Below are 21,829 nucleotides of genomic sequence, written 5' to 3' on the forward strand. Positions count from 1 at the left end.
GGAGATCACAAGATGGAAAAAGAGAAACAAGCCAAGAAAAATTAAGAAGGATTGGGTGATTTAGATACCAATTTCAATCAAGAATAATTCTGGAACACTGGTAAATATTTTTACATTGATACAGTTTCAGAATCTAGGCAAGACAAAGATGCATGAGGGCAGTTAGAAAAAGCAGAGCCTTGCACCACATGGGCACATCTTCAAGTCTTTCATGTCTCTGCTGTTCTGAATCTTGGCAATAACAATATTACTTGTGCAGCTTGAGGTTCTCTGTGTTGGCATGTTGTCAACAAAACCCTAGACACAGACAGATCTGAGTGGCTCTGTTATTGTGGAATAATGATAGACATGGGTAAAACCCATGCTTAGTAGCTGTGCTGTAAAGAAGTGCCTGGAAGTGTTGACTTTTGCAGGACTGCTCTGTAGAATGCTCATGCACAGGACTTATCTTTAAAATGTCAAAGAATAATAACAAAAAAAGCCCACCAAAAACAAATAAAACCCCAGCTGCAAAGCCTGAGGCAATTTTAAAAATAGCTGTGTCCTATTGTGGGATCAGTTTTCCCTGGAATGGCTTTTATGTTCAAAATATCTTGAAATACTAGTTTCTTGGCAGAACCTACTCAAATATTTTCACTGAACCTTAGATGAGACTTATTGTCTGCATGTCCCTAGGAAGCACTCTCTGGAAGAACAGGAAAAAACGCACTTTTAATTATAGTGGGGGGACATACTGAAATCTCCTACCAGCCTACCAAGTGTGAAATAAATATTGCAGAGTAAATTACATTTTTCAAGAATGAACTGAAAGCGGCAAAGAAGTTGATTCCTACTTATAGCTGGTGCTTCAGTGCACGTAACTGCAAAGCCTCAGAAGAAGGTTTTGCAACTTTTCTGTGAGTTAAATGGAGATACAGACTCCATGAAGCTTTAGCCCCAAAGAAAGCAACTGATCGATTGGATCACAACTTTAGCTGATATAAAGCAGAACAGCTCCAGTGCCTTCAAAGGGGATGCACTGATTTACCTCACTTGAGGGTTTTGCCAAAAGCTTTTTATACCTGAAAGAAGAATAATTTCATTTGCATTTTACAGTGGGAGAGTGGAACAAGAAAGGGTCATCGTTTCCTTCACTAAAAATAGACAATGTGCTGATAGCAGAAAACAAGGTTTGCAAACTCAATTTTACAGAAACACAGAACTATATTTACTGTTTATTGTAATGAAATGCAATCTTACAAGTGTTTTTTATATAATCTGAATTGCAGAGTATTCGAGGTACCACTGATTTATAAAATGAATGTTTTCCCCTCTTTTTAAGCAGCATATCAAAATATCTAAATCAATACTAATCAACACACCAAACTTTTATGGAAGATGGAGAAGGGGAGAAGACAAATACTTAATGTCTGAGAAGACAAAGGTTAACAAAGCAGATGATTTGTTTGAGGAACTGCAGGATGATTTCTGAGGTCTCTCATGTAGACTGTATTGCTATAAAGATAAGGGTTTTGCTCAACAGTCAGTGTCCAGTCCTCACAGGTTTTTTTGTTTACCTCTTTATTTATGATGTACACACTGAGTGAAAGAACATGGAAAAGTCATATTGGGATAACAGGATATCGAAGCTCACTCTGACTAAAGGAGAAAGAACCAGCAAGAGACAAACAGATCTTTTGTTAAACTCACATTTTAACACCAGAGTTTTCATTTGCAAGCAGCCAACACAAAAGGAGAATTGTGAAGGTATTAGGACAGAATTTAGAGCTTAAGAATAATGGAGAAGAAAATTGGAAAATAATTAACACTCGTAGGAAACCATGCCCAGAGTAAATTAAGTGAGCTGGAGAAGGAGTGGCTTCCTAAGAGCAGCTATGCAACCTGCTTCTAAAATTAATATGTGAAAAGGAGCTGCACATTTTATTTGAAATGAAAATGATTATGTTTAAAAATAGCCTACTGTCAACTCTATAAACTCTTCAGTGAATTGACTTATGCTTTCTCAGCTATTCCATATTTTTAATGGACTTTGTAAGAGTTTTTGAGAGAAAGACACAAAATGCAGCTCTCTTCCTCTCAGGTACTGTTAAAACTGTTTCTGAATATATAAACAATTCTCAATCAAGTATTCAAGACAAATGCAGCCAGTTCAACAGCTATTTAGACAAGACTATTTAATGTTGAGAATTATTTTAGCTCTATTGCAAACTTGAAGTTACACAGCTGACTTTTGGCTCCTTGGATATGCCTGAGGCTGTTACCTCTCTGCTACTCATAGTACATAACCAATGCCTAAAAACATATGACTTTCTGTTCCTTAAACATGAACTGGAATTTTACAAATGACAGCAGGGTAAAATGAGGTATCAGCATTCCCTTTGCTCGAATTGTAGCACAGCTTTACTCATTATGGATTAGAAAAAGCCAACACGAATGCACTGATCTTTGTGGGATCCCCAGCTATTTCTCCAGTGGAAGGATTAGGGAACAGCTGCAGCTAGCATGTAATCTGCTGTGTTGTTTTCTAGCCACAACTTTACTTCTTCTCCTTACCCCCCAAAATTGCTCTCATCTGCTAATTTTCTGAAAAAAAATATTTTCTAAGTGTACATTCTAGAGTTATGATATTGTCAGGCTTCCACTTTGAAAAAAGGTCTCCAGTGATGAATTTGGCCGGGCTGATCACTAACAACACCTGATCATTACGGCTGACTTCCTACATCAGCCTCAACAAAATCATCCACAAAGCTCTCTTGGCTCTCCTTTGTCCTCTTTCATTCTTCCATCCCTGAGGTTTTGCTGAAATCTCTCATTCTCTTTTCAGTTCAAGTGAAACCCCCAGCGTATCAAAAGAGAAGATGCCCATGCCCAGGGCATACACACTGAAGTGTGGAAATGTACCAGCAGAAGGTAGCAATTCTCACAGTTTCTGCTCTCTCCTGTCGAGGTTGGTGACCTGAATGAAATTGAACTGGCATTTCTAATCCTGCCAGAGGCACTGAGTGTTAGAAACACCACTGATCCCCAAAGGAACATAGATGCAAGGATTTCTGTAGACATGATCTGCTCAGATCAGCACTATGATGTCCCAGATGACCTGGGCCGACTGCAAGCAAGCCAGTTGTTCTGAAATGAGCCAGTTCACAACTTACTGCAGACTACAAAGGGCCTAAATCTACTGCAGAGGTGATTTGCAAGAAGGTCATGGCATATGTGGCTCGACCTACATAAATGTTATTAATAAGACCTGAAATTAAGTGTAGAAAAACTTCATTATAGGAAACATTGATATTCAACAGCTATCATTTTCTAAAGCACCTTTTTCTTATGGAAAATGAATGTCTTATTTGACTTGAAATACTAAAAAATACTGAATCTAGTTTGTGTCTACCTGTGGTAGTCCACAAAAACCTTCAAGCACCTTCAAGTGAGGAGGCATCTACACAGTGACATACCCATTATTTTGGGCCATAGTGTTTGGAAAATAAACTATAAAAAATTAAACTCCTTTTTACAAGCTAAATGGGTTGAATTTATTAAGAAATTCACTCCCTCCTAGTATTAGGAAGACATGAGTAATTTATTTACAGGTAGGCAAAGGACAGTTCAGACTAGTCCACCTGAACTAAAATGCTACTGTGTGAAGCAAACCAGGTAATTTTCTTCAGTGTAATGGACTCAAATCTCCATGATGATGAAGTAATTTTAATAAAGAAAGGCACAAACATTAGCCATGTAAAGCAATACATCTATACACGGTAAATAGCATAGAATAATAATATCCCTTTAAAGTTGTACACCTTGTTTTCTATAACCACATACGGGATATGTAATCTTCACCACTGGAGGTGGAAAATGCTGTGGCACTTTCTACAAGGTAAAGAGCCAGCAAATCTGACTCTTCATTTAAAGGACAGCTATTTTACCAGAATAAACAGAAAAATAATTTCAAAACAACTCTTCCAGATTTCATAGGAATGACAAGACATTCAAAGCATAGAGGTGCCTCGTTTCAAAGATACATCACCAAAAGGAGACTATAACTTGCATATAAAATTCAGATATTTCAAACGTGGTCAGGAAACACTTTTTCCGCTTTAAGGTATTGATCTTGCCTAACACCCCTCACTAGCCAGGTTGTTCCCATGGAAAGAGGCATCCTTACGAACACCTAGAGATATGCCAAACATGATGAACAATAGCTCCAAACTCCAGACATTGATTGTGGTTTTCCTTGCTAGGAATTGCCTCCCATATTGTTGCCACAAAACTTTTTTTTTCAGGATCCCAAAAGGAAACCATACTGTTTTGTCCTTGTTTTCTGACTCTTTAATTTCTTCTTTTCTCTTGGACTTTTATTAAAAGTTTATTATATGTTTTATTATAAGTTCTTTTCATCCCTCAGAAATATTCTGCTCCTTTTGTACCCTAATGTTTCATATGAAGAGGATGGAACTCTCATCTTGTTCAGGTGGGAGTTTCAACTTGAGGGTAAATATAACTAATTGGTCAAAGGGAACAATGTTCTTTTTCACAGCAAACATACCTGAGCTGAATTTCATATTGCCCTGCATGATGAGACTGCACATTCCTCAAGACCAGTGTGAAGATGTCTTCATTTTGCAGGATTTCACAGCCTGTTCCCGGCATGATTTCTTTCCCATCCTTAAACCAGTGAACAGTGGGGAAAGGATCTCCAGCAATGGCACAGGATATCAGGACATTTTGCCCAGGAGCTGCTGTCACTGATCTCGGTTTGCTAATGAACCAGGGCTGAATACCATCCTGAGGTTCTGTAGTTTACAAATACAGTTTACAAATCAGAAGAAAATGCCAAGCTTGAATGTCACCACTAAGCTAATTAATTTCAAGGAAAGCAATCACAGGCAAGGAAAGTTATTTTGAACATGCAGGGTATAAGTTTTTAATCAGAAAATAATTCAGGCTTTAATTTTGGAAGTAACTTGTGTTCATACTAAAATTAATCATTTACTTGGCACTTTACTGGCTCGATCCAGGCTTATATTAAGAGCAAAACAAAGGGACTTTAAAGCTGCCCTAAAAGGAATCTTGGAGATTTGTCCTTAGAGAATACGGGTAGGAATAGCTTTAAGGGCAAGTAACAGTACTATGACTGCTGTGCAGTTGAGAGCTCATGCAATAAATCATCATTAACAATTGCATAAAATTGCATTTAATATAGAAGACTGACCCTGAGGTTGGATCTCAGGGGGGATAGGAGGAGAGCAGAAGGTCTGAATTCAGAGCAGACAGTGACAACAGACTAAACAGCTCTCCCAAACACTGTGGATAAGATACTCTACATTAAAAATAATAAAAGTCTCACAGTGATTTCCAATAGTTTTCAGTAATGGCTATGAGGAAATGTCAATATTCAGTAATACAAGAAGTCCCTGTGACAAAGGCAGGAAGTTTGTAGGTACTTGAGTGTTTATTGTGGGGTTTACATCATGTGAGGAGATTCAAAGCCAAATTTTTTACAGCTAGTTCTCAGATTGCAGAAATCGTGTCTTCTCCACCTGTTACAATGCTAACATTAAAGCCAGGATACCTGGCTCCTAGACTGCTTTTCCAAATACTAAGGGCTTCAATTAGCAACAAAAACACATTAAAAGGTTTACTTTAATCCATAGTTAAGTAAGCCTGATAGTTATAATCTGAAGCTGCATTTAGCAGAAGTTTTGCACTGTCCCTAGAAATAGGACTCAGGAATGCATTTTTGAAATAGTAACATAATGTTCCGGAGCTAAAAGATTTTTTTAAAGCTGCTTCTGCTCAATATCCTTTTTAATTCCGAGGGAGAGACTGAGAACTTCAGCATCCTTCACAGCAAACTTTATAAACACTCATGTATCTTAAACAGACATTCCTCCAGCATATTAGAATAATTTTCTATCACCATTTTGTAAGGTGATCTATACCTTGAACTGTCAATGTAGCCTGTGTTTGACTTTCTCCTACTTCATTCCAGGCTTCACAGGTGTATTTGCCTGTGTCTTCAGGAAAAACCTCCTGGATGTATAGACTGTACTCATTGCCTTTCTTCTCAAAGTGGAAATCTTCTGTCTCCTGGATTTCTTTCCCATTATGCAGCCAGATAATTTCAGGAGGTGGGTTAGCTGAAAAATAGGTAACAACAAAAATCTAAGACACTCACGAAAACCCACCATATGTCAATTAAGAAAAGGAACAAGGTTGGTTGTTTCTTTGCCACCTGATTCTGCAGTTTCATTTTCAAAACATTCAGAAATTTCTATTATTAACTCTGTCAATGCTGTGTAATGTGGAATAGTCTGTTTTCTTATGGCTAAAATACAAATGAATAAGAGAATAATGTATACAATAGAGAAGGAGAATGAGTTCTAGATACCATGATGATGGTTATTAAGAGTTTCTGATACCAAAGTTCATATCAGGTCTGCTTTTTTCTGCAGCACTAATGTTATCCCAGCTGACAGGAACTCAATCTTGTTTGGTTCATATCAAAAGCTACTACAAGTCCACTGAGACTTAGTTTAATTCAACAAGAGGACCCATATTCAACTTATATCTTTATATCATCCCAATTAAGAAACACTTCTACAGGTCTGAACATGTCACTACTGGACAATGTTCATTCACACTGAAGATCAGATTAGACAAACCTAGCTTTTAAAAAACTAGAAATATTGTTTCCAAATACAAAGACAGCTGCTCAAAATATGGAAAAAACACACCTTCTTGCAGCAAGATTTAAATTTTTTAATACTGCTCTATAGCTACACACCTGATACCTCCACAGTCATTATCACTTGACTTCCATCCATGACTTTGAGGTCAGTCAGGCCTTTAAGGAAGATGGGTGCAAAAGTCTTGTTTAACTTTGCAGCCTGTGCACTTTCTGCCTTCTTGCTGCTCTTCTTTTCTGTGAAGTCAAAAAAAGAACAAAGAGGGTCTCTTACTGGAATTTTCATGACAAACTTTGACTGACTTTAGGCTCAACACAATTTAGAGACAGTGGTTTTGTTTCAGCTCTCAGAAGGCAAAAATAACTGAAACCATCTAACACAGCTGTTTTGCCTTGCCAGTATTCCAAGCAGAAAGACAAGAAATAGAATGGAACTGTCCTTCCAAGAATCCTCTTAGCTCATTGTTAGCAGATATCACCGAGTATCACCGAAAAATTACACTCATTTTCCCCAAATACACATGCTCAGGAAAAAAAACCCCAAAAAAACCAAAAAGCAAAGAAATAAAAAAACTTGTAGCAAAATTCAATGCTTTTTATGCTTTTTATCGCTGCTAATCTAAGCTCACAGCAGCACAGGATTTGCAACACTGTAAGAAACTACAAACATATAGATTGTTAGATGGTCAATATTGAATAGTTTGAGTTCACCACATTCCTCTCCCATACTTCACTTAGGCAATTGGTGGTAAAGACTAAAACCTGAGGTTTTATCAATATAAATCACAAAACACACTGTTCGATTAAGGCTTTTAAAATTTCTTTTTCCTTTTGAGGCTGTACAATCAAAAGCTGAGGGAATTTGGAATCAAATAATTCATTCCTAAAAATTAAATCTATCTGATATGTTGTTTCCAGTAGCCACAGTGGTCTCCTCTGTCTTGCACTTGGCAGCTCTGAAACAAGAGCATTTAACTGTGATCTATGCGGTACACTAGACCAGGAAGTCGACTCCTCCTCTAAAAACCTGAGCAAAGACACTCCTGAAGCCCAAGCAGCAATCATGACCAAATGTAAAAAGTCATAAATATTTATCGGTCACTTGGATACACTTTTTGTTTGGTTTAGCTTGCATTCAGACCTCGTATGTCCTGCCTTTAAAATGCCAACCCTATGTTCTATCCACATGTGAAAATATTTTTATTTTGTGTATTCCTACCTTCAAAATTTTCAAAGGAATAACAAGAACATCCAAAATAGTGTTACAGCAACAGAAAGTGCAAGGCTGGAGAAAAACCACAATTCATAAAATTAGTGATTAGGAAAAAAAAGACAGCATCTCACTGAGCAAGCCCTCTGAACCTTTTGGAGGCAAAAAGTTAAGTTTGTACTGGGGTAATTTGAGCTCAACATAAATTTGGAAGCAGCCTGAAGGGGAAGTTTTTCCTCTTCTCTAGCAAAGCTTTCTCTAGCCAAAATCTTGTCTCGCTGGCTGACGTTGCAGGTCTTTTCTTGGCACTGAGCAGTGAGACATTGATGCATGTGAGAATGGAAATATGGGACCTGAGTGAGACCCACTGGGATTGGTGTTATGGAAACACAACTCTGAAGTTCCTGATTCACCATCAGACACACTGCTCAGTCTTAGGGCTTCCCATAGCACCTGCTTGGAAGTGACCAATGCTGTACAGCAAAGAGATAAGAAGTTGGGTGACACTCATCTACAGAAATAAACTCCTGTGGTTCACTGTAGCCCTCTGTTTTGTAATGTTTACTCGGAAAAACAGCTTCAAACAACTGCTGTACTAAGCAGTATCAGCCCATGCCTTGGAGGGAATTGCTTTGTCTCTCAAAGTGAAACTTTGTCTCACAAAGTGTGGGGGAAAGCAGAAATCTGTATAGTGAAGAAAAGGAGGAAAAGAAGACAAAGAAAGGAAGAAAAGGAAAAAACCAATAAAACAGTAAGACAGGAAAGAAGCTTAGGGGGAAAAAAAGAATGAAAAGTATGCCTTAAAAAAATATTCCTCATCATTTTTTACTGAAATAATTGATAACATTGCAAATCTAGAAGGCAGATATGCAATAAGAGGAAAACAGGGAAAGAAAAGCAAGGTGGTCTTGCGGTGTAGCTCTAGACCAACAAAGAAACAGACCTGATGTCTGATCAGAGAAGGACAGGTAACCAAAAAAGCTGAACCAACTCCCACGAAATTTAATAGTGACCAGGAAACAAATTTGCTCATAGTGGTTCTAGCAGCAATTCTCCCAGAGCCCTGGTACAAAGAGCATTAAGTCTGACCAGCACCCCACATCCCTCACAACTGGCTCTTTGCTCTCTTGCACTCACATGTAGTCTAAATAAATGGATTTTTATAATCAAGGAAGACAATACAGTATAACAGCTTCAGCTTATTAAAAAGAAATGTGTGAGCAACTATAGAAGAAGCAGAGCAAAATCATTTCCCATAAGAAATTTTTCAGCAATGCTAACTCCCCCAAAATATGTGCTGCAGACATAAAAGATTCATGTACTGGAATAAAACCACCTTCTTGCACAGAGCTGCATAAACATTAAATGGAGGCATGCAAATAATTCATAGCAATTGCACATAGGAATCACAAATGCAACAAGTTCACCCAAATATTAGGCCTCAGTTTTTCAGGTTATCTCAGGCAGATGTGCCATGTGGTGGTGAGGAGACCCAGTGGTATGAGTGACACCAAGAAGATACACTGGGATGCCTCTACTCCAAAAAGAGTGACCTGTAGGACTTAAAGGATGAAAACCAATTCACCATAGTTACTGATCAGTGCTCACCCTTTGTAAGTGAAGCTGAAAAACTGAAATGAAGGGGGCCAGAACCTGCCTCACCACTAAACAGATCTGAAAAAATAACAGTGCTTACACTAAATTTAAGCACCACATAGGATTATGCTGACCTGTTGAATGAAGACCATTTCTGTGCTTAAACAGAAACTTAGGATGGCACGTATCAAAAAAATGTGGTATGTGAGTAGAAAAAAAATTCAAAGAATAGAGCTTCAGTACAAGAAAAGTTACTGGAGAGACTAAAGAGTTATTTCATTTGGGGGGAATGAATGCAATCATGCAGAAGAACATTAAGATGGATTATTAAGTCTGAAATATTGAAAACTTGAGGCTTAGCACTGGGACAGAATAAAAAAGCAACTTTCTGAAAACATTCCTATCCTTGTAAATGTACCATATCCAAATGCATATACACTTTGATTTAGTCCTTGAAGTATTTCCTGATTTCTCAATACCAACTGTAAGGCAGGAGTAAAAACATCTCTCTATCTATTGCTGATGCTCTTTGGAATACAGGGGAAGTGAAAACATTTCTTTACCAACATATACAAAATCTGTTGTACATAACAGCTCAAAAATTAGAAGTTATCCTGGCTAAAGCAACCAGTATTTCTATACAAACGTCTGACATAAAGGATACAGTAAATATAAAGCTAATAAGGCTGACTCTGTGGCAACTTGAACAGGCTTTCTTCAAAATACAAGCATTCTCCCATACTTTAAAAAGATATCTTTTTAATGGGAATCTCTAATCTTATGTTACTGTTGTTTAGAAATTCATGTCAATCAGTAGCGTATGTTTATTGTACCAATAACTTAATCAGAATATCACAAAAATCATCAAATATTTGTGGATGTAGCAGTAACAATTAAAAAGACTTTGGTTCTAACTCATAAATGCTATTTGTTCATTAAGAAACCATAGGGGCTAATTTAATGCAATTTTTCTGCCTTTACCTAAAATTTGATGTTATGGACTTCTAGACTTAGAAAAAATTAAAATTACCTACTGACAACTTTAGTTTCTCACAGATGTTTTAAACAAGACAACACAGTCCATTTTAGCTCTGTTATTTAGTCTAAAATAATTGCCTTTTCTCAGAAGGCACTGATACAATCATGCAGAGGCCAAATTACAAAGCCTGAATGCTAACTATTTTCAAATTCTTCCAAAGCTTGTAAATGCTTTTAGTTGTTTATTTATCACATAGCACTATGCAGTGACTCAATGTTTGTCTGATGAATCTTTAACATTTCACAATTTTACGATGGAATAGCAGTGCTCTACATTTTCACAGCTTATTTCAATATACGTAGGGCTCCTTCAATTTTAGCCTTACAGGTCTTGTTTGGAAAAACAGCAATCAAATTGATTTTGGAGTGAAAAGATGGGATGCTGATCATTTGAGATTAAGCAAATAACTCCTGTTCCCATTTATGTCAAAAAGACACTGCGTAATTTTGCTTTCTTTTGAAAACACCTGGCTAATTATTTTGACAGTAAAATATTAAAGGGAAAACCATATATAAAAAAACAGGAACTGTTTGCAAAAGGGGAGCTTCAAAAAGTGCAACAACCACAGAAGTTCACATTTCCTGGCACCAAGCAAGGTGCTTGCTAGTCTCATACATCAGGAACAAAATCCATGACTTGCACCAGGAAAATAGCAGGTAAGCAGATAAAAAATCAGGACACAAATTAGCAAATTGCACAGAAAGCCCTGGCCACTATTATTAGGGCTTGCTTTCCTTCATTCCTCCAAAGTCCCTTCTACCACATGAACTCTGCTGGAGTTCAAAATCCATATGTTCTCAGGGAGCTCTGGCTTCAGAGCCCAGAGCAGGAGGACAGAAGAAAAGGAAGAAGGCAGAGGTAAAGCTCCCAGCTGCAATACTGCAAGTCGCTGTGCCTCTGGCTGAAACATCCTCTATTGTAACACTGCAGGGTGTTTCTGCTGCCAAAACTACAGACAATAAAAATACTGCACATCTGGCACCAGAAAGGAAATTTGGAACCTAAGGAAAATTTTGTTTGACATTAGCATAAGGGCATGACTTCATTATGTGTCTATGCATCCTCAAGCTTATTCAACTGGATGTGAAAAAAGAGGAGATCTGATCTCTCTCTATTATGTTAATGCTCTCTAATCGCCTATAGCCATTTAATAGCTCCCTCATCACTCTTAATTCTTTTTGCTTTCACGTAGGAGTAGGTTCATCTCCAAGAATGAAAACAAGGAATATAAGAGTCAACACAGAGTAGCTAAAGAATTCAACCCCAGGCTGTTAAATTTTCCCTGTCCCTTTCCCTTCCCCAATCACCTTCTGCACTGAATTCCCCCCACCTGGATCATGCCAAGGCAGCTCATGGGGGACATCAGAGAGCCCTAGCTGGTGCTCCCATAGGTGGGCTTCACAAAACACAGGTACATTTCAATGACTTGTTTTCAGACATTGTATCTAGTTTACTTTATTGTAGCTTACAAAAGCTACTACGATTTTTTAACCGCAGCTGTTAGTTACATGCAAGTCAAGTTGTGTAAGATAATGTGGAAGAAAACTATGATTTTCTGGAAGGCTTCTTACAGGGAACAATTTTAGCACAGAGATATAGTCTGGCACAATGTGTAAGCCCAGCTGGAGCATTTCTGGTGGACAGTGATCTCTCTGACATTTCAACAGGTTTTTGATAAGGTGTTACACAGGGTGACAGATTTAAAAGTCCCCCACAATGATCCCACTTATAAGTTTTCTAAGATTTTTGCCTTTCCTCAGGCTTTAATATATATGAATGTAGGGAAACAGTAAGTAATAAGATGCACAGCTCAGCGGGAAACACAGCCTGGGACACCAGAAATAGAAAGCAAAGCATGTAAAGGATACTTTATATACCCACATATATTTTCTACAAAGCAAAAGGACTATGGGTCTTTCCCACCACATTCCCTTACCCCTGAGGGCTCATTTTTATAAGACACTCTAATAAGCATCCAAATCTATGTTTAAAAAAGATACTTAGTGAATTAAATCCATAGAGATTAAGGAGAATTTAAACTCTTCCAATTTCCTAGAAAAAATACAAATTCTCAGCATATTTGGATGGCAATGGGAAAAGATCTATTACCTTTGATGTACAATTATTTCTATTAATTTCTTATTCTGTGTTCCAGCATTTGTGTAATCAATGGTAAGGTAATCTATCTACAGTGACTATATAAAATTTTGGATTATTTATTAACCTGTATTAATAGAAATTTAAGGCAATAAGAAATGATTTCCTATTATTTTGAGTTTTCTCAATCTGGGTTTTAAAGAGTCCTTACACAAATTTAACCTCTGTGTATCTGCAGACTGGAAGTTATTGTGAGAGGAGTCTTCCTGTTAGCCGTGGGTCTAAGCCAAAATAAACTTGAATTTTTAAAAATCTTTATCTGAATCAGAACGTAAGGCTTAAGCATATTTGTAAACATCTTCATACTGATAAGCAAGGGTGAGTTATTGAGTTGAAGGTGTGTATCTATTAGAAAAGGGGGAAATTCATGCTGCACTGAACAGTTAACCTAGTACAAATCAATTGTACAATACACCTTTACCAGTTTAACTATAATATTGCAACCAACTAATTGTATTCTGAGGTAAAAGATACAGATAAATCTATATCCTTGGAGAGAAGGAAAAAAAAAAAATAATCAATTGCTGCACTGTGGTATTCTCATTCCCAGATTTGCTGCTGAAATGGAAGAAGAAAATCCAGATGAGCATGGAAATTTTAAGAAGCTTTTCAAAGACAAGACCTGGGTTTTACCTGGCCTACAGTCAAAACAGTTAACATTTTATGGACATGATCTAGTCAAGGAAATTTTCTTGTTCATTTCCCTACGCAGATGTACTGAAGGCGTTTCCATGTGAGCTGCAGAATGCTGACATCTCCTGTTGAAATATCAGGACTTCAGCATGCTGAGCACTGCACAGAATCATGCAATAATTGAGTTTGGGAGGAACTTCTGGAGATTGGCTACTCCAGCCCCCGTCTCAAGCTGGGTCAGCCACAGCACTGCATATACACACAGCTCCAGTGCAGCACCTCAGCAGCCCAAGACCAGGGTTACAACTGGTCACAAGACAAGGACACGCAAAGAATAGTTTGCTGCCTTGTGTTCAGAGCCCTGCAAACAACTTGCAGTGTTTAGTCTTACAAGAGGTTTAATTATACTCAAGGAATCTGTTTGCCAGCATCATGTGGTTGGCTGCCAACTATCGCCTGGTCCGAGCTGTGCGGAAGGGCTGCCTCGGCAACATTTACCATTTATGGTGTTTAAATATCATTCTGCCTCACAGGCTAATAACTCAACTGGGCTGAGGAGAAGGCTTAACTCCAAAAGCTCTGTGTGAGCAGGCTGAGAGAGAGAAGCACCAGATTCCACTAAAACCTCTCAAAGCAAGACTCAGGTTCACACACAGATCTTGATTTTAAAGAGAGTTTCACACCCTCAAAGGCTTTCAGTGTAAACAAAGCCAGCCATTACCAGATCTTAAGCTAACAATGCTATCAACTGAAAAATTAAGAGTATTTATAGCACAGAAAATTAATACGAAGATACATTTGTCTTTCTCTAAAGTGTCTTTGCCTCAGGCTTGAGGCAAAACATTTTCTGCGAGTTTTTCCAGAATTACAAACTTGATTTATAATGGCATTAAAAAGTACGAGACTTTTATGCTCCTGAGATATGTAGGAACATTTCTGCTTTATTGAAGATCTCAGGTTAGTATGCCATTTTGCAAACTTAGGTCATGAGAACTAGGTGTTCAATTACCCAGCAGTGTTCTTTACATATTTCCCTCCTATAATTTATTTTTGCAGTTACAATTTGTTTTGTGTAAGTGGAAGGCAAGATTTAAATATCCTTGGGAGATGCTTTCAATGAATACCTGGGAGAAGTTATAGTTTGTATGCTGTCCTTGCACTATACAGAAAAACTGTTAACCTAAGACTGACAATGCCCTAAGCCTGTATCAGTCAGGCTGGTTGGGGATATACACAGGAGACCAAGTTCCACTTTATCCTGTCTGGAAATCTCTTTATTTTACTCTGGGCTAGTCTTCCAGCCCTATCCTGCAGCTCCATGTATACTCCTTCTTTCCTCTGTGTGGGATATCACCAGGCCATCAGCATTTTAACCTGTTTTGTCTATTCCATTTATTCTGCAAACAAACCAAGTTGTTCCAATTGAGCACTAGAACAGGCTCCCCAGGGAAGTGATCACAGCACCAAGACTGTCTGAGTTAAAGGACCATTTGGACAAGGCTCTGAGACACTGGTGGGATTCTTGGGGTGTCCTGTGCAGGGCCAGGAGTTGGACTCGATGATGCTGATGGGTTCCCTCCATCTCAGCATGTTGTATGATTCTGTGCAATTGAGAAATTTGGCACCCCAGAAATCTCACTATCAAAAGGCTGCACCAATAGAATCATGATTTGGGTGAACAGTCAAAACAGAATAGAATAGATTGTCTCAGTTGGATGTGGCCTACAAGGGTCATCTAGTCCAGCTACCTGACCAATTCAGAGCTGACCAAAAGTTAAAACCTTTTGTTAAGGGCATTGTCCAGATACCTGTTAAACACTGACAGGCTCAGGGCATTGATCACCTCTGTGGGAAGCCTGTTCCACTGTTTGGGCACCCTCTCAGTGCTTCCCAGTGTACAGTCAGAACTTCTCCTGGCACAGCTTTCAACTACTCCCATGAGTTCTATCACTGGATTCTAGAGAGGAGATCTGCACCTCCCTTCCGCTTCCTCCCGTCAGGAGAAAGCTCAATAAAGAGTGCAAGGGTCAGAGATACAAAATAGATGTCTGGGTTCACAGCAGATCACTTTGCAGTCAGCAGACTGAATTCCTCCCTGACAGTCTCACTGGAAGCTTCTGCAGCCAAAGTGGTGTTCGCTTTTGCCTTTAGAACTGTCTGCCTTATTAATGACTTACCCTGTTTGCAAGTTATTTATATCAAGTAATTGCTCTTTTGTCACTGTCACAGACAGCAACTCCATGGAAGGCCTGAGAGCCTGTATACCTAACAAATACATTTATAAGGCAGCTCAGCTGGCCGACTGCTAACAAATTCCCCAGCATTAGACACCAGTCTGACATGGGGAACTGCAGAAAAGGTGCTTCATATCTGCTAGGTCAAGCCAGGTCAGTTGCACAGTAAAAATACGCATTCTACTGAGCAGAATTTCACCTTCACATGTAGTCTCAATTTGTGTGTGACTGCCCAGGTAGATTTTAATTTAATTCCAGGGAGTCATGATGTACAGAGATACCCATTCCATTAGAAAAAAACTGGGCTGTGCAAGAGCTGAAATGCAATGGAAGCCAGTAAGAACAGGCAATCACATAAGGCACATGTGTCCCTGAGGATGCCACTGATCTAAAGAGTTACAGCCTCTTCAGCCTTTCCCTCCTCTGGCAAAACCACACTGGCAACAGGATTAGTTATCCTGTGGTAATATTAGAATAGTTCTGCTGCTCTCTTGGGTGAGCAATCAAAAGGATACTGTTCTAAGAATGTTGTTAGGGAATCCCTCAAAGACAAATAATACTCAGATTGAGAGCCAAGAAACCAAATTTGAAGTTAGATTAATATAAAGTAGGAAGAAAAAAGAAAAAATACACAGCATTGTATTTCTGGGTATAAGTTGGTATCAGAAAGGAATTCTAAAGCAAGACCTGTTTGGCGTTTAAGTCTATAAAAGATGAAGTAGCTCTGCTACAGCATTGTTTGTGGTCAGGTTTCTCTTCTTGATTAATTTATATTAAAAATATCTTGAATTAAGATATTACCCTGAAAAAGAAAAAAAAAAAAAAGAAAAAGACAAAGTCTTTTTATGCGGCCCAACAGTCAAACCTTCATTAAAATGAAGCTGCAGAGAAGCACTTCCAGTAGAACAGAGCTATAAGAAGGTTCCTACCCTCTGTTCTGTTCCTCTGCTGCAAAGGAATGATAGAAGTTGCTTCCCTTAGGCAACTTCTGGAGAGTTTTAAAAATTAAGTTAATTCAGTGAGATGGTTTGATGGCTGACTGTTTGAGTTCCCATGAGCTAATCCACACCCGCTGCTCTTGAAAACATTCTTTGGGGTAACATCATGTCCATGTGTTCAAAATTATTCAGGCTTATATTGGTGAACAGTTTTATATGTATTTTGGTGACTTCCACTTTTCAGCTGAAACTTAGAACACTATAGAATTTGTCAATCCAAGCTGGGACAGTTTGTCCTTTGGCCAATGCAGGACCATTCCCAACCATTGTAATAATTATCTGGTTTCTGTCATTCTGGTACATAATAATTTAATGCTTCCAGTACTCGATCATGTGTCACAGTTGATTTAGGGGTACTTTTTTCTTTTCTTTTTTGTCTTTTTAAATTATATTTATTTTTTTCTGTCAGTATCTTGTATTCTTATTTCATTTATGAGAAATGTTAATGCAATTTCTGACATTTAAATTTTCCTCATTCTGCAAGCATTCATCCGTCATTTGCATCCAAATTTGGTTCCCCTTTTTCTGGAAGTGATTTATAACAAGAAACTGTCTTTAGAGTGCATTTTTCATATTGATGGCACATCTTCTATCATTAACAGTTTTCACGTGTTTTGCTTTTGCCCTTCAGTTTTAGTCTCTAGCTGGCATTCTCTTTCACATTCAGTCCTGAGATGCTGCAGGAAGGCAATTAAAAAAAGACAACCTCAAACTTAGTCTTAGAAGGGTTACAGCCTTTGATGAACCATACAGTGTGCTGGACTGAGATCTTTGGGACACTCTTGGAGGCTTTGGAACAGAGTTTCTTTGATGCTCAGGACAGTTTACCTCTCACTTTTCAAGACAGTAACAAAACCCCTCTCCCTTTCACTTAGTGCTCTGAAACCAATTATTACACAGACAAGTGGTCCCACCAAGCTACTGGTCTGGAATGCCTTTTGGACATTTAATAGGACTAGACTGGCATATTTTGTAAAGTCATCTATAGTCCTTTACATTTATGTTATGCTTGAAATAAAGCAAAATGCTTTCAAATAAGCAGTGACTCTGAAAAGCTGTCACAAACATTTCCTCTCTGTTGGCAAGTAAGACATCATTCTTCACTTATCTTTGGCAGAAATACATATCTCAGAGAAACAAAGCTGTGGCCTATCAATTAAGTCTCCAAAGAGAGACTGCTTATTGCAGTGATAACCTTCTTTAAATGATTAATGTCTAAGAAGGGTCATTCTGAGACAGAAAGAAAAACAACCCACGACGTGAAGAGAGCATCACTCTTGACTGAAGGAAAAGATTCCTACCTGAAAGCTTTTCATCCACCTGGTTATATTTTATGGTCCCGCTCACACCAGATGGAAGAGTGACAGGAACAAAACAAACTGGTTTTTCAGAAAGCATCTCCCTTCTCTGCTCTGATAAACTGGTTACAGCAGGGACTGTGACAGGCTTTCAGGTGACTCTAATCTGCTCCTCCAGTGATCAGTGAATGACTACAGTAATCGGCTTGGAAGGGCTACAGGCTTCCCAACATAGACTCTTATGCTGGGGAGGCTGCACTGGGAAAAAAAAAGCATGAACAGAAAGTAGTGGCGGAGAAAGGGGAACAGATGTGAGTCCAGGCAAATGCACTGCTGGCAGGGCAAGAGAAATGAGGTCAAGAGCCAATAAGCAGGAGCAGCACTATCTGCTGAATAGTGTTTGCCTACAAATAGTATTAGGCCTGCATTAAATAAAAAAGCAGCATGCAGAAAACAAGCATCAGCAAAATGTGTGGCTACACAGCATTAGAGCCCAGAGAAACACCGTGGCTGCCAGCCTGCCCTGCTGCTCTCACTGCCCACACCTCATGTGCTGTCTTAGAAACAAGCAGTGATGCTGCTGCCTGGTGCAAGGAGGTTGGAGAACTCTCAAGGAGCATGCAGTGGGTCAGGTATTTTGTTTGTCCTTTACTACAGAACTGCAAGACAGAGGACATTCTCCTGGGAGTCAGCCCTCACACAGCAAGCACTGCAGCTTGATAGCATACCTAGAGAAAGCTGGACAAGGCAATCACCTACCCCTCTTACAATGCAGGGTCTGCAAAAGAAGAGAAGCTTCCTACATGCATTATTGTTTTAGTGTGGCACAACAGAGCTCATGCCCGTTCCTGCTCTCTCTGCAGTCTGCAATCACATGTAGCACACTCAGGTATCGGTGTGAATGTCAGGTAACTAAATATCCCTTTGACACAGTTTTTCTGCAGGTGGACCTGACCTACAATTCCTTGTCAGTGATTAGTTAACTGACAGACAGCCACATGTCAGAAGGCTTATCTCAGGAATGAGGCAGTCCTGAAGAACTGTCACCATTCCTGGGAGCTGGCCTTACCTCCCAACTACACCAGTTGTTACCACCACCTGTCTTTCCTCTATGCTCTGATTGCCACAGCCTCAGCAAAGCACTAACACCAACTCACTACACAGGCACATCCAAAGTCAATTAACTTCTCCTCATCTCAGTATCCTATTCATAAAAAACCTGATTAAACTATTCAACCACCCTGATAAAAACCAGATTAATAAATTAATAATAATAACTTATTCATTACATGATTAATAAATTCATAGATAAACCTGAGTATCTGTAATCCTCATCAGTATATAATCACCATATGTTTCAGGTGACCTGAATGTACCCTGAATATTTCTGCTAAGAGTTGGTTGGTTTGTTTTTTTTTTTTTAAGTGGGATGCCTGGCGTATTTAAAAATGGCTTGTATACTTATTTTCTTATCATAGAACAATATGAAAATTGTAAGATGAAATGTGAAGACCTGAACACCGATTCAAATACAACAGCTTGCACATACAATAACAGGAACAAATCAGTCATGAACGTTCTGTTTAAAAACTTAAAAAAAAAAACCTGCATCAGCCCCAAAGCCTCCCAAATTTTGATTTTCCTGTGTATAAAAAACAATGCATAAGAAAATAAGAATCTAACATTTTCAGAGTAGCAAGTAATACCATTTCAAGAACATCTATAATGGAGTGTTTGAGTAATACTGAACCATGTTTCTCACCTCCCAGGTTTACTTGCTTTAGCCCAATTGATTGAGCATTTACAAAGTGCACTCCACTCACTGGAAGGTTCAGTTGGAAAAAATTCTCATGGTGAAGACATTTGTTAAACTGTTTTTTTCCAGGGAGCACTGCTCAGTCTCTGTAGCTCATCTCTACCTGTGTGTCAGCTTTGAGAAACCACTGACAGAGGGAAGGTGGCTGTCAGGGTTCAGTCTCACCTACTTAGTCTTTTACAAGGCCAAAATTAGCTTCACCTTGATTAACTTAGTTTCTCCATACTACCTAATGGATCTACCCCAATTTACTCAGCCCTTAGATCACTTACTTAAGTAGGGAGATCTGAAGTGATCTGAAGATGTTAATTTCTCACTTTAAAGAAACAGAAGACGGCTAAGTTTTAATTTTTTTTTAAGACCATTGCATTTCTTATGCCACATCCACATGAAATGTGGGACTTTTTTTTAACTTTTGTGTGTGACACACGGTGCCAAAAGCCTCCTACAAACAACTAAGTACCTTCACTGTTTTTCATACAAAACAAAGGAGTAATACTGAGGTTGCTCAGTGCTAGAGAGAAATTATCCTGCTTAATAATAAGAAAGAAAAAGACAACCATAAATGAAACTGAGACTGATGACTTAGAAGGAAAGCTATGCCACAATTAGCTTAGCTAATTACCCAGGGCCCAATGCAAAGCATGCTGGAAGTACTGGAAAAAATCCCACTCACGTATTTAACTGGACTTGGAACAGTAACCCTTTGTGGGGCAAAGGGCCTCTAAGATTTTGTTTCCTACAATTTCCTTTCACAAAAGCAAAGTAGCAGACCTTCCAAAATGCAAAGAATGCACAGAAGTTGATTAGAAAACACTATATGTGGCTAGATGACACCTGTGACCTACTAGCAGGTTTAAGGACCATCCTGCACTACAATTCAGATGTGAATTAAACACTTAGACACTTACTGTCCTTGCTGCTAGATTATATGAGTTATCTGTGAGCTGAATTAATTTAGAAAAGTAAAATTGAGTTTTACTGTTAAGACAGACTATTCACTACAGGTAAAGTTTCCCCAGTGATCACAGCAGATATTCTCCTTCCTGAGATCCTTGCTGCAGTAGAATACCAAAGCCAAAAATTGCAGTATGAAGTGAAATGTAGACCTAGACAGACTCAGAGATGTGTCCAAAGACCACAGAAGCAAGTTAAGGAAAAGCTGGATTTTGACACTGGTCTGACACTGATGATATGCCAAGAACATCCATTCCTTCTTAGATTAAATATAGTTTACTTCTCACATACAAAAGGAAAATATTTCTCTAACAATGAATGAGCAAACCGAGCACTGCAGGAAACCTGACATCCTTAAGTCATCTTGGAGACAAAAAGGAACTGGAGAAAGATGGGTTGCAATTCAGAAGCAATTTTACAGACATTATTTCAAAAATCAGTGTTTGGTCAGGAGAGGATTTTTGAAATTTTCTCCCTTTCCACATATGCAACCATTTTCTGTTATAATCTGTTTGCACAAGCTGAGAATTTAGAGAAAACTTAGTAGCAGTATTCAGAGACTCAGAGAACTCTAATGCCAATGAGCTCTTACTAGAGATTTTGATGGAAAAATATACATGAACAGATAAGAGATTTGGGAATTAGATTTTAAATTTGGTACTATTTTTGGCAGAAAAAAATCCACATTGATCTGAGTTTTGGGTAAAGTTCCTCATGGCGACAGGGACAGAATGAGTTTTAGGGAAGAAGCAGAGGGGATAGCTAAAACTGTAAAAATACTGAGTATGTGGTTTTACAGCCTCTCATGTATGTTCTTAATTCTGCTCTTGTTCTTCTCCCTGCCTCCTCCATGACTCCCAGGAAATAGAATGGGATGCAGGTGAAAGAAGCTAACTCCCCACAATGATGGCAATGCTGCTTTCTAGCCCCAAACCACCGAAACTGCAAGAGGAATCCAGCAAAGTGCAACAGCCACTATGAGGCCTGAAATAACTCAGCAGAGCACACGAGCCCAGGGAAAGGCTTGCTCGCTACTTCTCCCACGTTAGCATTGCCTGTCAACCCTAAAATAACACAGAAATGCTCAGTCAGAGGGGACTGCCCCTTTGGTTTCTGAGTCCCAGTGAATGAAGGATCAGAAAGCCCCATGTTAAAAACAGCTCCCTTGAAGTGGAGCACCCTTGATTGGCCCTTAGCTAATGG

General features: G+C 38.7%; 1 protein-coding gene across 3 annotated transcripts in view; it reads right to left on the reverse strand.

Moving 5' to 3' along the window:
* The window catches only part of MYLK (myosin light chain kinase), a 193,562-nt gene that overhangs the window by 75,455 nt on the left and 96,278 nt on the right, over positions 1–21,829 (reverse strand). For all 3 annotated transcript variants that reach the window (XM_085066961.1, XM_085066964.1, XM_085066965.1), the window contains 3 exons: positions 6,788–6,925; positions 5,943–6,140; positions 4,547–4,793 (listed from right to left, as the gene is read on the reverse strand). In XM_085066961.1, the coding sequence (XP_084923087.1) occupies positions 4,547–4,793; positions 5,943–6,140; positions 6,788–6,925 (583 nt within the window). The remainder of the gene's footprint in view (positions 1–4,546; positions 4,794–5,942; positions 6,141–6,787; positions 6,926–21,829) is intronic.

The sequence above is a fragment of the Lichenostomus cassidix genome, chromosome 7 (genome assembly GCF_008360975.1).
Source record: "Lichenostomus cassidix isolate B80296 chromosome 7, HeHo_3.0, whole genome shotgun sequence".
NCBI lineage: Eukaryota > Metazoa > Chordata > Aves > Passeriformes > Meliphagidae > Lichenostomus > Lichenostomus cassidix.